General features: G+C 43.9%; 1 protein-coding gene and 1 long non-coding RNA gene across 3 annotated transcripts in view; both read left to right on the top strand.

Annotated features, from left to right (window-relative positions):
* cep170aa (centrosomal protein 170Aa) overlaps positions 1-17,386 on the top strand; it is a 69,763-nt gene that overhangs the window by 11,490 nt on the left and 40,887 nt on the right. For both annotated transcript variants that reach the window (XM_023993528.3, XM_023993535.3), the window contains exons 3-5: positions 8,745-8,834; positions 15,395-15,473; positions 15,737-15,795. In XM_023993528.3, coding sequence (XP_023849296.1) covers positions 8,745-8,834; positions 15,395-15,473; positions 15,737-15,795 — 228 coding nt within the window. The remainder of the gene's footprint in view (positions 1-8,744; positions 8,835-15,394; positions 15,474-15,736; positions 15,796-17,386) is intronic.
* LOC111968035 (uncharacterized) lies at positions 8,865-10,885 on the top strand. The gene is made up of 3 exons (XR_002877822.2): positions 8,865-9,293; positions 9,547-9,606; positions 10,424-10,885. It is a non-coding gene; the product is annotated as an uncharacterized lncRNA (long non-coding RNA).

Below are 17,386 nucleotides of genomic sequence, written 5' to 3' on the forward strand. Positions count from 1 at the left end.
TTTACAATGCTATTTTACAAAGCTTGTATCTCCTGAGGATAATGTATCTGAGCTTTGCAAGTTTTGAGACAGGTAAAATATTTAATTTATGCATGAATAGCTGTGTCATTCTTAGTACTATTTCATCTAGGGTCTCATTTTACCACCCCATGGAGTACCAGCCTTGACATCTGAGCAGGGCTCAGCAGAGTACCAGGCTTGACATTTGAGCTGGACTCAGCTGAGTACCAGGCTTGACATCTACGCAGGACTCAGCAGAGTACCAGCCCTGACATCTACGCAGGACTCAGCAGAGTACCAGCCCTGACATCTATGCAGGACTCAGCAGAGTACCAGGCTTGAAATCTGAGCAGGACTCAGCAGAGTACCAGCCCTGACATCTACGCAGGACTCAGCGGAGTACCAGTCTTGACATCTACGCAGGACTCAGCAGAGTACCAGGCTTGACATCTGAGCAGGACTCAGCAGAGTACCAGGCTTACATCTGAGCAGGACTCAGCAGAGTACAGGCTGACACTAAGCAGAACTCAGCAGAGTACCAGGCTTGACATCTGAGCAGGGTCAGTAGAGTACCAGGCTTGACATCTGAGCAGGGCTCAGCAGAGTACCAGGCTTGACACTCTGAGCAGGGCTCAGCAGGGTGGGTCTTCTAAGGAGAAGCCCTCCCTGAAAACTGTCATAACCTGAATATTCACATGAAACTTGATTATATAACCTCTTATCCCCCTCTGTTCTGCCTCTTTGGTTCTGTGTTGTTACATTGTCTCATGAGTAATTCAGACAATTGGAGAATTGTGAGCCACTAACCTCAACAGACCTGCATTTGTTGTTATTAGAGAAGTCAGGAGTAATAGTAGAAAGACTGATAGTAACTGAATGGGCTTTGTTAAGGAGTACTTAGGGAGGGCATGCTGCATGGGAATGGTAGTCTACCTCACTCTAGGCTGTGTGTGTGTGTGTGTGTGTGTGTGTGTGTGTGTGTGTGTGTGTGGTGTGTGTGTGTGTGGTGTGTGTGTGTGTGTGTGTGTGTGGTGTGTGTGTTGGTGTATGTTGTGTATGTGTGTGTGTGTGTGTGTGTGTCCACACATGAAAGTGTGAGAGAGAAAGTCCCAGACAGAGATATTTATAGAAAGTGGGGCAGATACCTCCTGAGTTAGATCTATCCTGACTGAACTGGCTCCATAGGAAGTAGAGTGGCTGCTGCATTGCCAAGTGTAGCGCAGAGAATGGGTGTGGTTAGCAACAGTATATCAAAATACTTATGAAAAAACGGCTCAATTCAATCTGTATCGCGGAAGTTTCAATTGCGCGTATAGTGCAATTTAAATGTAAATCAAATCAATCAAATCAAATCAAATTTTATTAGTCACATACACATGGTTAGCAGATGTTAATGCGAGTGTAGCGAAATGCTTGTGCTTTCTAGTTCCGACAATGCAGTAATAACAACAAGTAATCTAAACCTAACAATTCCACAACTACTACCTTATACACCACAAGTGTAAAGGGATAAAGAATATGTACATAAAGATAATGAATGAGTGATGGTACAGAACGGCATAGGCAAGATGCAGTAGATGGTATAGAGTACGGTATATATACATATGAGATGAGTACTGTAGGGTATGTAAACATAAAGTGGCATAGTTTAAAGTGGCTAGTGGTACATGTATTACATAAAGATGGCAAGATGCAGTAGATGATATAGAGTACAGTATATACATATACATATGAGATGGGTAATGTAGGTATGTAAACATTATATTAAGTGGCATGTGTAAAGTGGCTAGTGGTACATTTTTACATAATTTCCATCAATTCCCATTTTAAAGTGGTGGAGTTGAGTCAGTATGTTGGCAGCGGCCGCTAAATTGTGTATGGTGGCTGTTTAACATCTGATGGCCTTGAGATAGAAGCTGTTTTCAGTCTCTCGGTCCCTGCTTTGATGCACCTGTACTGACCTCGCCTTCTGGATGATAGCGGGGTGAACAGGCAGTGGCTTGGTGGTGTGTTGTCCTTGATGATCTTTATGGCCTTCCTGTGACATCGGGTGGTGTAGGTGTCCTGGAGGGCAGGTAGTTTGCCCCCGGTGATGCGTTCTGCAGACCTCACTACCCTCTGGAGAGCCTTACGGTTGTGGGCGGAGCAGTTGCCGTACCAGGCGGTGATACAGCCCGACAGGATGCTCTCGATTGTGCATCTGTAGAAGTTTGTGAGTGCTTTTGGTGACAAGCCGAATTTCTTCAGCCTCCTGAGGTTGAAGAGGCGCTGCTGCGCCTTCTTCACAACGCTGTCTGTGTGGGTGGACCAATTCAGTTTGTCCGTATGGTTACACCGAGGAACTTAAAACTTTCCACCTTCTCCACTACTGACCCGTCGATAGTGGATAGGGGGGTGCTCCCTCTGCTGTTCCTGAAGTCCACAATCATCTCCTTTTTTTTGTTGACGTTGAGTGTGAGGTTATTTTCCTGACACCACACTCGAGGGCCTCACCTCCTCCCTGTAGGCCGTCTCGTCGTTGTTGGTAATCAAGCCTACCACTGTAGTGTCATCGCACAACTTGATGATTGAGTTGGAGGCGTGCATGGCCACGCAGTCGTGGGGAACAGGGAGTACAGGAGAGGGCTCAGAACGAACCTTGTGGGGCCCCAGTGTTGAGGATCAGCGGGGTGGAGATGTTGTTTACCTACCCTCACCACCTGGGGCGGCCCGTCAGGAAGTCCAGGACCCAGTTGCACAGGGCGGGGTCGAGACCCAGGGTCTCGAGCTTGATGACGAGTTTGGAGGGTACTATGGTGTTAAATGCTGAGCTGTAATCGATGAACAGCATTCTCACATAGGTATTCCTCTTGTCCAGATGGTTAGGGCAGTGTGCAGTGTGGTTGCGATTGCGTCGTCTGTGGACCTATTGGGTCGGTAAGCAAATTGGAGTGGGTCTAGGGTGTCCGGTAGGGTGAGGTGATATGGTCCTTGACTAGTCTCTCAAAGCACTTCATGATGACGGAAGTGAGTCTACGGGCGGTAGTCGTTTAGCTCAGTTACCTTAGCTTTCTTGGAACAGGAACAATGGTGGCCTCTTGAAGCAGTGGGAACAGCAGACTGGGATAAGGATTGATTGAATATGTCCGTAAACACACCAGCCAGCTGGTCTGCGCATGCTCTGAGGACGCGGCTGGGAATGCCGTCTGGGCCTGCAGCCTTGCGAGGGTTAACACGTTTAAATGTTTTACTCACCTCGGCTGCAGTGAAGGAGAGCCCGCAGGTTTTGGTAGCGGGCCGTGTCAGTGGCACTGTATTGTCCTCAAAGCGGGCAAAAAAGTTATTTAGCCTGTCTGGGAGCAAGACATCCAATGTTCCCGCGTTTGCGGAGACTGCATTCACAGTAAGCGCTGCATATGTTGGCTCAATTGGAAATTACTTTTACATTTCAATCGCGCTACAGCGCGGATCTTCAGCGCTACGGATTGAATCTAGGCCTTAGACATAGATTCTAAAGCAACATAGATTTCAAAGCAACGGCAATGGTTGTACAACTATCCTTCAAAAAGTGTCACAGTACAACGATACAAATGTACATTCTGTGCTCCTTGACGTCAACTCTGTGAATCTAACTAAATTAGACTTTCCAGAACAACTTAAGTAGTTGATTACTCACTGGCCAAGTTTACTTAGTGCCTGTCCCTTTTTCAGCCATGACTCTGTACAACGAGTACATTTATTTACAAGTAACTGAATTGCCTGTAGTGTATGTGTGGCAATACCGATGATGCTTCAGTCCTTAACAGTGATGTAGATAGTGGTAAAAAAAATGGTGGGTAAACTCAAATTCACCGGTCACGGTGAAAAAAGTAACGCTACCTATACTTACAATGTATTTTTCTGCAAAAGGTGGGTAAACTGTTGGGCAAAAGTAAAAGTTGGGCACTCTGCGTTTACTTACCCTCCACTATACCACTGCTCCTTAACTCTGAGACACTTGAAACCCAGGCTTCACATACACTTTCTTGGAGACACAAATCAAGAAGTCCTCCTTCAACCTCAGCAATCCTCAGTTTGTCCCTGTCTACTAATGAGTATATAATTAAGCAGCAGGTCATTAATACATCAGCACATCCCCAATAGAAGTTAGAAGGTACCGTGCTAAATGGCTTCTAAAGAACAAACAGTTCAGAGTGCCAGCAAGATACTTAAACGTTTTACTGCTGAAATCATCAGGGTTGGAATGAAAGGAACAAGGAGGCTGTCTTTTAAACAGGGATCCTCTTTTCTTGTGTGGGTCTCTCTGATGACCTGGAGGAAAGAGAGGAGAAGACTGGGTACTTTGTTTAGTGTGAGTCTGCCAACGGAAAATACGCCTAGAGGTCTGGGCCATGTGACTGTTTTTACGGCCACAGTCTTGTTGTCACATGGGTATCTCAGCAATGTACGGGTTTAAGATCCGTTGCATGGCTTCCCAACTCAAGGGTATCAGACTCAAATATGGACCCCTCCCAACTAGGCCTCTTGTAGTTAGTAACAGTCAAATCAAAGCATTATGTTTATGATTGAAATATTTTTTTTCACGGAGGAAACAGTCTCTCATGCTGTGTTCTCTACAATACTGTATATAGTATATCTACAGTAGGTTTATGTGAGTGTGAATGGTGTGTTTTATTTGTCACTTATATATAACAAGTCATTTTCACCATGACACTTAGTTACTTCAAATTCAGCAATGACATGCATGATTTTGTAGACAATCGCTCTCCCTTCATTCTCCTGAATCACATAGAATGTTTTCATGCTCTGAACAGAGATGGAAAAGACGAGATTCCAGTATGCCTATGTGTGGGTGCTTTAGCTCYGTCTCTGTATGGATACTCGATATGGCTCGTCTCCTCTGCAGTGTGGGAACTGGGAGATACTGTTCTGTTGTAGGTGGGCTGTATCTCTACTACAGAGTCAGGCCAGATCAAACAAGCCCTGTTATAAGACATGCAGTGTGGCACACAGAGATTAGGTGCATGGGATTAGAGATGAAGCTCCCAGCAGGTCACCTCTCTCTTTCTCTCGCTTCAGGGGGGAATCGTCATTCGAGATCTGTGCACTTACAATAAGTTGACGATTGTGTAAATCATGCATTGATGTCGAATCAAATCAAATTGTATTGGACACATGCAGATGTTAATCCGAGTGTAGCGAAATGCTTGTGCTTCTAGTTCCGACCGTGCAGTAATATCTAACAAGTAATCTAACAATTTCACAACAACTACCTTATACACACAAGTGTAAAGGAATGAAATAACTACATATAAATATATGGATGAGCGATGGCCGAACGCATAGGCAAGATGCAGTAGATGGTATAGAGTACAGTATATACATATGAGAGAGTAATGTAAGCTATGTAAACATATATAAAGTGGCCATTGTTTAAAGTGACTAGTGATACATTTATTACATCCAATTTTTAATTATTAAAGTGGAAAGATATTTGAGTCAGTATGTTGGCAGCAGCCACTCAATGTTTGTGATGGCTGTTTAACAGTCTGATGGCTTGAAGATAGAAGCTGTTTTTCAGTCTCTCGGTCCCAGCTTTGATGCACCTGTACTGACCTCGCCTCCTGGATGATAGCGGGGTGAACAGGCAGTGGCTGCGGTGGTTGTTGTCTTGATCTTTTTGGCCTTCCTGTGTCATCGGGTGGTGTAGGTGTCCTGGAGGGCAGGTAGTTTGCCCCCGGTGATGCGTTGTGCAGGCCTCACTACCCTCTGGAGAGCCCTACGGTTGTGGGCGGAGCAGTTGCCGTACCATGCGGTGATACAGCCCGACAGGATGCTCTCGATTGTGCATCTGTAAAAGTTTGTGAGTGTTTTGGTGACAAGCCAAATTTCTTCAGCCTCCTGAGGTTGAAGAGGCGCTGTTGCGCCTTCTTCACCATGCTGTCTGTGTGGGTGGGTGGACCATTTCAGTTTGTCCGTGATGTGTACGCCGAGGAACTTAAAACTTTCCACCTTCTCCCACTACTGTCCCGTCGATGTGGATAGGGGGGTGCTCCCTCTGCTGTTTCTGAAGTCCACAGATCATCTCCTTTGTTTTGTTGCCGTTGAGTGTGAGGTTATTTTCCTGACACCACACCCGAGGGCCCTCACCTCATCCCTGTAGGCCGTCTCGTCGTTGTTGGTCATCAAGCCTACCACTGTAGTGTTGTCTTGGATTGAGTTGGAGGTGTGCATGGCCACGCAGTCATGGGTGAACAGGGAGTACAGGAGAGGGCTGAGAACGCACCCTTGTGGGGCCCCAGTGTTGAGGATCAGCGGGGTGGAGATATTGTTTCCTACCCTCACCACCTGGGGGCGGCTTGTCAGAAAGTCCAGGACCCAGTTGCACAGGGCGGGGTCGAGACCCAGGGTCTCGAGCTTAATGACGAGTTTGGAGGGTACTATGGTGTTAAATGCTGAGCTGTAATCGATGAACAGATTCTTACATGGTATTCCTCTTGTCCAGATGGGTTAGGGCAGTGTGCGATGTGATTGCGATTGCGTTGTCTGTGGACTCATTGGGGCGGTAAGCAAATTGGAGTGGGTCTAGGGTGTCAGGTAGGGTAGAGGTGATATGATCCTTGACTAGTCTCTCAAAGCACTTCTTGATGACGGAAGTGAGTGCTACGGGGCGATAGTCGTTTAGCTCAGTTACCTTAACTTTCTTGGGAACAGGAACAATGGTGGCCATCTTGAAGCATGTGGAAACAGCAGACTGGGATAGGGATTGATTGAATATGTCCGTAAACACACCAGCCAGCTGGTCTGCGCATGCTCTGAGGACGTGGCTAGGGATGCCGTCTGGGCCGGCGGGCCTTGCGAGGGTTAACACGTTTAAATGTTTTACTCATGAAGGAGAGCCCGCAGGTTTTGGTAGCGGTCCGTGTCAGTGGCACTGTATTGTCCTCAAAGCGAGCAAAGAAGTTGTTTAGTTTGTCTGGGAGCAAGATGTCGGTGTCCGCTACGGGGCTGGTCTCGTGTCTAAGCCGTTGAATTGCGACTCTACTTTGTCTCTATACTGACATTTAGCTTGTTTGATTGCCTTGCGGAGGGAATGGCTACACTGTTTGTATTCGGTCATGTTTCCGGTCGCCTTGCCATGAATAAAAGCAGTGCTTCACTCTTTCAGTTTTGCGCGAATGCTGCCATCAATCCACGGTTCCTGGTTGGGGAAGGTTTTAATAGTCACCGTGGGTACAACATCACCGATGCACTTGCTAATAAACTCGCTAACCGAATCAGCGTATACATCAATCTTGTTGTCTGAAGCTATCCGGGAACATATCCCAGTCCACGTGATCGAGCAATCTTGAAGCGTGGAATCAGATTGGTTGGACCAGCGTTGAACAGACCTGAGCACGGGCGTTTCCTGTTTTAGTTCTGTCTATAGGCTGGTAGCAACAAAATGGAGTCGTGGTCAGATTTGCCGAAAGGAGGGCTTTGTATGCGTCGCGGAAGTTAGAGTAGCAATGATCCATAATTTTTCCAGCCTGGGTCGCGCATTCAATATGGAAGATTTGTGTGAAGTTAGGATATCTGTCACACGTCACTTAGCCATACCGGCAGTTAAACATATAAACATGCAAACATACACACTTATTCCCTTACAGCTTCAAAATGGACTGGTATTCAAAACAGACAATATTACTCAGACCTAGGCTACTTGGCTAGAGCGATATCAGAAAGATCTCATCTCTATACTGTATTGTATGTGTCTAGTCCCTGTGCTGTGGTATGTACTGTGTCACAGACACTAGTCTCTTGGTCTAATCTGGTTTGATCTTGTTTGATCACAAACCTAATCTACAGGGGAAGGTTTGCCCTCAACAAATGTGTATATGGCATCAGAATACAGTATCTGCTCTGTGAAAGAATTCTCCATGTGTCCTTTATCCATAGTCCGATCATGATAGTGCCATTTTCCATCACTCATGACAATTAGAATTATGACTGGAATTTGGCATTGAATCCAGAGATGCTGAAAGTGTTATTTTGTTTAGGGTACATCCCTGATACATTCCCTAAAGTTTGCAGTATCTAGATGTTTCAAATCAAACTCTATAGAGCTGATAGGGTGCTCTTGGGAGATGGTAAAACATCGAAACTATCTATCTCGCTTCCTCCCTCCACTCCCCCCTACATATTGTGTTATATGTGTTTGTGCTTCCATCTCTGTCTGTTTGAGAATAATACAGGGCCTAACTGTCTTGTAAAAAAGGGTGGCAGGTAGCCTAGCAGTTAGAGCGTTGGGCCAGTAACCGAAAGGTTGCTGGTTTGAATATCCGAGCCGGCAAGGTGAAAAATCTGTCAATGTGCCCTTGAGCAAGGCACTTCAACCTAATTTGCTCCAGGGGCACGGTACTACTAAGGCTGACCCTCTAAAACAACATGTTTCACTGCACCTATCTGGGGTTTGTGATTATTTTAAAAAGTATATATAAAATAAAATAAAGTAAAATATAAAATAAAATAAAAAGTATATATAAAAAATAAAAAGTATTATGAATGGAAATATACAGTAGATACCTCTGTGTTTCAAAAATGTAATCTGACTTTAACAATGCATGTTATTCCTCCTTCAAACACTGACATTGCTGCATGATTGGATGTTGATATGATAATGCACACTCTGTTATCTCATGTCAAAAACATTTCAAGATCAGCATTGATGTCAAGTTCTAATCTAACAATGTGTAACACCATTACTGTTGTGTTTGTGTTTACAGTCGCGGAGTGTTGACAAGCAGCATGCAGTCATCAACTACGAGTTAACCAGCGATGAGCACAAAGTCAAGGACCTTGGCAGCCTGAACGGGGTGAGTGATAGGAGGGTGAAGGGGTAGGGGAGGAGAAGAGATGTAAAGAGGTCAGGGGTTAAAGGGACATTTCACCGCTGTTCCATTTCACTATATATGTCCATTAATGTGCTATTAACATATCATATGTGTCATAAACATTTTGAATTTCCTCACTACACGCAAATACGAGCGTTTCTGCATCTCACCAGTAGAAACGGGCCAGCAACATTTCCGGGCTGTAAGCAAACACCCGTGGAGGTGTATCCAGTTGATGTGAGAAATATCAAAATATCTGTGTTTGTAGCCAGCACTTTCAGCCAGAAGGTTTCGAAACGGAACTGAAGTCTCAACTAATGGGGTTACCATGTCGACCGAATGTTGAAAAGTGATGCTATTCCATCGATTTTCCCCTTCACTTCAAAGAGGAAGGCATCCGATCCGCCAACATCAGAACAGCAGAAAAGAGGTCAAGCTGAGGTAACGTAGCTAACGATAACTAGCTAACTAGCTAGCGTTGAACATTTGTTTATCTAAACCAAAAACTAGATAGCTAGCTTTCGTAATACGCTGGCTAGACATTCCAAACTATATCAATGTAGTTAGCCAGCTGCTATCTGGTGATGTGATTTGTAACTTTGCAAGTAAACGTTAGCTTCGTTAGATTACGTTAGCTAACCATTAGCTAGCTAACTAACTACCGCAGAGGCTAATGTGACTGTGTTCTATTTAGAGTCCGATCCCATCAACATATGCAGAGGCATCAACATCAAGCTCAGCACCCGGAACTAGTGTAAGTCACTTTCTAAAATCGACTAAATATTGCCATGACTCCATGATGAGCAAATAAATATACTGGAGCTAGGCATGAACATAGTCTGTGTCGTGTTGTCATAGTTGGTGCGTTTACAAGTACTGTAGGCTGCAACTTCTACTGTATGGTGTGAGTGACTGAGTGGGTATTGTGTGTGAAGGCATGATCTATTGACATGAGGGGTGTGGGTGGATGTAGTACCTTGTTTAAGTGTGTATTGGTGGAGAAACAGTTGTAAAATGTTGGCTAATCACTGACTACTGTGTGTTCTACACACTAATCCTGCTGCTGATGACAGACTTTGACACCAGCTTTAGTAGTACAGAGCCTGTAGACCCATTGGAAGAAAGATTTCAGCCTTGAAATAGCTCAAACTCATCATGATCTGACTTTAAAACAAGCCAGGACAGCCAAAGGGATTTATGAAAGCAAAATCACCAATACACTGAACTGTCTACAAGACAAGTGCTCTTAAAAACGTTTCACACTCTTGCAGTCAGTTCTTTGGCATGGGTGAGGGGCTGATAGAATACTCTTCTAGCCTATTCACTCTATTGTTGGCAGTGTTTTTCTACTCAACAGCACAACTGTAGGTGCTCATACACAACAATACACTACTAGACTGCCCCCCCCCAAAATGTTTCACATCTTTGCTAACAGCCTATTTCAATGCCCCATTATTGACTCTGAGTGTAACAAAACACATACCAGTCTACTGTACCCTTTTTTGTTTACAGATTAACATGGTTTATTCTATGGTTACACATCCCCATGATCAGTCTTCATATCTTTCCAGGAGACTTGCAGTACAAACAAATCTTCTGCAAGAGGTCGAATCAGTGGGTGGTGAAGAAAGTGTATGAGAGGCTAGTCCACCTGGCTGTGGAGTGCAGGAAAAACCAGATGGTTGTCTACGAGGAGCCAGAGTCACAGCCCCACAAACCTAACATCGCCACAGCGCAAAAGCCTGCAAAACCAGCTGCCATTACCCTACACAAGAAGAGGTTCACCAGCTGAAGAACATTCTAGAACCTGCCTGGAACATTCAACCAACACAACATCCATATTCAGTTAGACTGATGTTGTAATATAATATAGAATGCCCAGTATGCGCACAACTGCATTGTGGTATAGATATTGCTACAGTAGCTGTTGTACAGTATGTATATAATGGTGTTTTATATATATTTTTTAACTGTACTGACAAGTGACTAAATTATTCCATCTGCATAAGAAACCAATAAAGAGTTGACTTCAACTTCTGGAGCAGTTCATTCTAATATTCATGAAATGTATTTGGATCAACTAGCTTCAGTCTTACAGCTAAAACAAATGATGCAGGGAGTTGGTGTAGCATTTGAACTTACATTTGTTTGCAAGTTAACATGTTTCAATAAAACAGTAGATTAGTCTGTCAATATAGCAAATACTGTAAGTAGACATGGCTTGTATTCAAGACAAGGTTTATTTGCTCTGGAGACCGAGGTGAGTTTACCTAGCAGTATGCAGGAACAGTTATGGCAATGTATGACATATACAGTAGAAGAAAAATAGACCACTAACGCTTATAATAGATGCTGCAGTTCAACAAAGGAAATACATGCATATGGTGTGTTTGGGTGACTATAATACATTTTAGGTATTGCAAATGCACAACTAGTTTGGCTAGCTTGCCTTGTAGTGGTACTAGCAAGCCGAAGCATGACCTGAAAAACATTACCGCGTGTAAGAAGAGAGCTTATATTGCTAGCTAGCTACCGGCAGCAAAACAGCTTACTCGTTTGTCAATTGCCCTCATGAGTCCTGGTCTAGCGGGTCTAGGCTGCCACCGCTGCTATTTGGTCTTGCAATTATTTTTCTCACTGTCTCAACTCCTCTTCAGTGTATTCCGGCTCAAATAAATAGGGATCTATGTTCCTATGTAAAAGAACATTAAAACATGTTTTTGTCTTCCTGCTTTTCTTGAAAAGAGGAATCATCAGAAGCAACCACTGTAGCTAATTATTTAGCAATCCCGGATAGACGGTAACTTAGCTCCGGTGAACCTGTAAACTATTGCCGCCCCCATTTGGAAAAGCCTGCCTTTAAGGGTGGGAACAAGGAAGTAGGGCTCCCGTCAGGCTGTAATCTTTACAAAGCCAGGGAAATGGAAAATGAGTCAACCTAAATATCCTGAAATGGCCTGGCAGATAGGCACATGGTTGAGACAAGTTCAATGGCTTTATTGAACAAGAACAACTATATCTACTCGCTGCTAACTTGATCGTGCAATCGGCGAAACCCAAAGGCCACAATAATTGCTACAAAACATGACTCCATTCATTTTTAGATCAGACAGMAGGCTCAAACAACCAATGACGTCATTGGTTGAACTCTCCCAGTGTGAAAATAGAAAATACAGCTATAGTGCATAATTATGTCTGAAACACAGTCTTATCATTCATAATTATGTGGGGAGACTGGAAAAACATCCCAAAGTGTTGAGCGGTAAAGTTTCTCTTTAAGTGCTTAATCTCTAGGCTAATAAAATTTGCTCCAGCTTTGACTTGAGAGGGCTGGGTTTATTACCTCATCTGTAAATGTGTGTCATATGGCATTAACAGAACGTATTCTCATATGACGTGCCCATATTCTACACCATGATCTTTTCACGGCAGAGTAAACCATGTTGAAGTGCTCTTCCCGCCACATGGTGTGAGTAATGTGTTAGGCCTAGTTCTGCTGATGGCTCAGTGTGTAAATCACTCAGTGTGTAGGCTAACCCACTAGCTTGGAACCACTGTGACACATTATCTCAGGCAGGAAGCTGAAGTCATAACCTCTTTCTCCTGAATCATGCTCCAGCATTCCTCCCCCGCAGTCCAAGGGCCCGTAGCGACAGGAAGTAGCACTCCATCCCATGCTGGGCCAATCAGAGCCKGACTGCTGAATGACCTGCACATCTTGCTCATCTTTAGGATAGATCTTGAATCATAAGAAAAGTCAGCGGTATGACTTATTAGGTGTATACTCAATCTGTCTGTCCAGGACTCTGTTCTGATAAATCCTGATAACAACAACAGCTAGTCTATAGTCATAACTGCATTTCCTAAATAGACATTGTAACAACCTCTCAGCAAAGATTTCAATTACCCAATTCAACCCTGCTTCTCTTTTAGAGTGACTTTAAATAGTGGCCTTCCGAGTGGCACAGGGGTCTAAGGCACTGCATCTCAATGCTTGAGGCGTCACTACAGACCCGGGTTCGACCCCAGGCTGTGTCACAGCTGGCCGTGACTGGGAGACCCATGAGGCGGCGCACAGTTGGCCCAGTGTCATCTGGGTTAGGGAAGGATTTTGCCAGCCGTGATTCCCTTGTYCCATCGTGCTCTAAAGACTCCTTGTGGCTGGCTTCCGGGTTAAGCAAGCAGTGCGGCTTGGCAGGGTCATGTTTTGGATGCATGGCTCTCGACCTTCGCCTCTCCGATTCCGTACGGGAGTTGCAGCGATGGGACAAGAATGTAACTACCAATTGGGGTAAAAAGTAAAAAGAATAAAAAATGGTCAGAGGGACTTAAAACAGAGGACTTGTGAGGCGTCTGTTTCTCAAACTAGRCACTCTAATGTACTTGTCCTTTGGCTCAGTTGTGCACCGGGGCCTCCCACTCCTCTTTCTATTCTGGATAGAGCCAGTTTGCTCTGTTCTGTGAAGGCAGTAGTACACAGCGTTGTACCAGATCTTCAGTTTCTTGCCAATTTCTCACATGGAATAGCCTTCATTTCTCAGAACAAGAATAGACTGACGAATATCATTAGAAAGTTCTTTGTTTCTGGCCATTTTGAGCCTGTATCCGGGGTGTAAACTCATTCCACGGAGGGCCTAGTGTCTGCAGGTTTTTGGTTTTTCCTTTCAATAAAGCCCTAGACAACCAGGTGTGGAGTTCCTAACTAATTAGTGATGTTAATTCATCAATCAAGTACAAGGGAGGAGCGAAAACCCGCAGACACTCGGCCCCCGTGGAATGAGTTTGACACCTGTGCTGTAATCGAACCCACAAAGGCTGATGCTCAGATACTTAATCAATCAAATCAATCAAATGTATTTATAAAGCCCTTCTTACATCAGCTGATGTCAAAAGTGCTGTACAGAAACCAGCCTAAAACCCAAACAGCAAACAAGTGCAGGTGTAGAAGCACAGTGTGGCTAGGAAAAACTCCGCTAGGACAAGGCCAGAACCTAGGAAGAAACCTAGAGAGGAACCAGGTTATGAGGGGTGGCCAGTCCTCTTCTTGCTGTGCCGGGTGGAGATTATAACAGAACATGGCCAAGATGTTCAAATGTTCATAGATGACCAGCAGGGTCAAATAATAATAATCACAGTGGTTGTAGAGGGTGCAACAGGTCAGCACCTCAGGAGTAAATGTCCGTTGGCTTTTCATAGCCGATCATTCAGAGTATCTCTACCACTCCTGCTGTCTCTAGAGAGTTGAAAACAGCAGGTCTGTCCGGTGAACTGGTCAGGGTTCCATACCCGCAGGCAGAACAGTTGAAACTGGAGCAGCAGCACGACTAGGTGGACTGGGGACAGCAAGGAGTCATCAGGCCAGGTAGTCCTGAGGCATGGTGCTAGGGCTCAGGTTCTCCGAGAGAGAAAAAGAAAGAAAGAGAAAAAGCAGAGGGCAGTGATTTTACAATGCAATCCAAGTCCACATTTTTTTTCTCTCTTTACTCAATTAGTCTAAGGAAGGCCAGTTTTATTGCTTCTTTAATYAGAACAACAGTTGTCAGCTGTGCTAACATAATTGCAAAAGTTTTTTTTAAATTATCAATTAGCCTTTTAAAATGATAAACTTGGATTAGTTAACACAACGTGCCATTGGAACACAGGAGTGATGGTTGCTGATAATGGGCCTCTGTAGGTATTCCATTTAAATCAGCCATGTCCAGCTTCAATAATCATTTACAACATTAACAATGTCTGCACTGTATTTCTGATCAATTTGATGTCGTTTTAATGGACAGAAAATGTGCTTTTCTTTCAAAAACAAGGACATTTCTAACTGACCCCAAACTTTTGAACGGTAGTGTATATTCAAAACATAAAAAAATAAATAGAGCTGTCTTTTCTTTTATRATGTCACTTTGGCTGGTTCTTATGGGGGTAATGGAGAGACCTGCAAGAAAATGATGATTTGTATCTGAGAATGAAAGGTGATATGATTGTATTCTGGGTTAAGTGTAGCCTGAAATTAAGTGTGCTGGGAACAGTTTCCCAGGCAAAATCCCTAAGAAAAACCTGGTTCAGTCTGCTTTCCACCAGACACTGGAAGATGAATTCACCTTTCAGCAGGACAATAACTTAAAACACAAGAGTTGCTTACCAAGAAGACTCACAGTTTTACAGTTTACAGTTACAGTTTTGACTTAAATCTGCTTGAAAATCTATGGCAAGACCTGAAAGACCTGAAAACCAGAAATCACATTTACTTATTATTTTTACAGTCCTGATCTAATACAACCCTGATCCAGCCATCACCCTTTCACCTTTACATTTTTGATGATTTGTATCTGAGAATGAAAGGTRATATGATTGTATTCTGGGTTAAGTGTAGCCTGAAATTAAGTGTGCTGGGAACAGTTTCCCTAAATTCATTATGTATTTACCCGTGGGGGTTTTAAGCAATGAGAACTGGGCTGGCATGCCTGGCACTGGAGAGAGTCAGAGAGCAGTGAATTTACAATGCAATCCATGTTCAAAAAGGTTTTTTCTCTTTTCTCTCCATACAGACATTTGTGAATGATGTTCGAATCCAGGAGCAGATGTATATCACTTTGAAGACTGATGACAAGTTAAGGTTTGGATATGATATCCTTTCAATCATTCCGTTGTTACAACCTTAGTGACACAACAGTACTTCAATCCCTAAAAACATGTACCATCTGTTAATTTAATTGCTCTCGTCCCACTGATCATTTGTCAAGCTGTATAGTTTTTAAGTGTCAAGCTGTCATTCACTCTATTGTGGTTTTGGCCTTGAATGACTGTTATGTGTGTATAATGAAGTGGCTGTGAGGATAGATGCAAATAGTGATAGATACAAACAAGTGTCTTTCCTTAACCTGTCTCACATACCAACCTGTTCACGGTGGTGCGAGGCGAGATGACTGTCCCAGACGAGGCTCTGCAGGTAAGACACTTCCTGCATCGCTGAACTCCAGACACAACACACATTACACAACACACACCACACAGCCCTGTGTATGCAACCTTCACTAGACACAGACCTACATGTACAGAGCCTCCAGAAAGTATTCACACCCCTTGCCTTTTTCCACATTTTGTTGTGTTACAGCCTGAATTTAAAATGGATTAAATTGAGATGTTTCTGTCACTGGCCTACACACACTGAACCATAATGTGGAATTATGTTATTTTTTAAACTGATTAATAAAAAAATGTGAAGCTGAAATGTCTTGAGTCAATAAGTATTCAACCCCTTTGTTATGGCAAGCCTAAATAAGTTCAGGAGTAAATCAATGATCAGTGAGGAAGGTTGAGGGATCAGCCCAGAACTACACGGCAGGACCTGGTCAATGACCTGAAGAGGAGCTGGGACCCACAGTCTCGAAGAAAACCGATTAGTAACACACTACGGCCGTCATGGATTAAAATCTGCAGCGCACACAAGGTCCCCTGCTCAAGCAGGCGCCATGTCCAGGCCGTCTGAAGTTTGCCAATGACCATCTGGATGATCCAGAGGAGGAATGGGAGAAGGTCATGTGGTCTGATGATTAAATATAGCTTTTGGGTCTAAACTCCACTCGCCGTGTTTGGAGGAAGAAGAAGGATGAGTACAACCCAAGAACACCATCCAAACCGTGAAGCATGGAGGTGGAAACATCATTCTTTGGGGATGCTTTTCTGCAAAGGGGACAGGACGACTGCACCGTATTGAGGGGAGGATGGATGGGGCCATGTATTGGGAGATCTTAGCCACACAACCTCTTTCCCTCGTAAGAACATTGATGATGGGTCGTGGCTGGGTCTTCCAGCATAACAGACCCGCACCGAAACACACAGCCAGGGCAACTAAGGAGTGGCTCCGTAAAGATTCTCAAGGTCCTGGAGTGGCCTAGCCAGTCTCCAGACTGAACCAATAGAAAATCTTTGGAGGGAGCTGAAAGTCCGTATTGCCCAGCGACAGCCCCGAAACCTGAAGGATCTGGAGAAGGTCTGATATGGAGGAGTGGCCCAAAATCCCTGCTGCAGTGTGTGCAAACGTGGTCAAGAACTACAGGAAACGTATGATCTCTGTAATTGCAAACAAAGGTTTCTGTACCAAATATTAGTTCTGCTTTTCTGATGTATCAAATACTTATGTCATGCGAATAAAATGCTAATTAATTACTTAAAAATCATACAATGTGATTTTCGGATTTTTGTTTTAGATTCCATCTCTCACAGTTGAAGTGTACCTATGATAAAAATTACAGACACTCCACATGCTTTGTAAGTAGGGAAATCTGCAAAATCGGGTGTATCAAATACTTGTTCTCCCACACTGTATCTATAGAAGCCTTTCTTTGCGAGGCATTGGAAACCTCACTGGACTTTGTGGTTGAATCTGTGTTTGAAATTCCTGCTCGACTGAGGGACCTTACAGATAATTGTATGTGTGGGGTACAGAGATGAGGTAGTCATTCAAAAATCATGTTAACACTATTATTGCACACAGAGTGAGTCATGCAACTATATCGGACTTGTTAAGCACATTTTAA

The sequence above is a fragment of the Salvelinus sp. IW2-2015 genome, linkage group LG8, assembly GCF_002910315.2.
Source record: "Salvelinus sp. IW2-2015 linkage group LG8, ASM291031v2, whole genome shotgun sequence".
In the NCBI taxonomy this organism is placed as follows: domain Eukaryota; kingdom Metazoa; phylum Chordata; class Actinopteri; order Salmoniformes; family Salmonidae; genus Salvelinus; species Salvelinus sp. IW2-2015.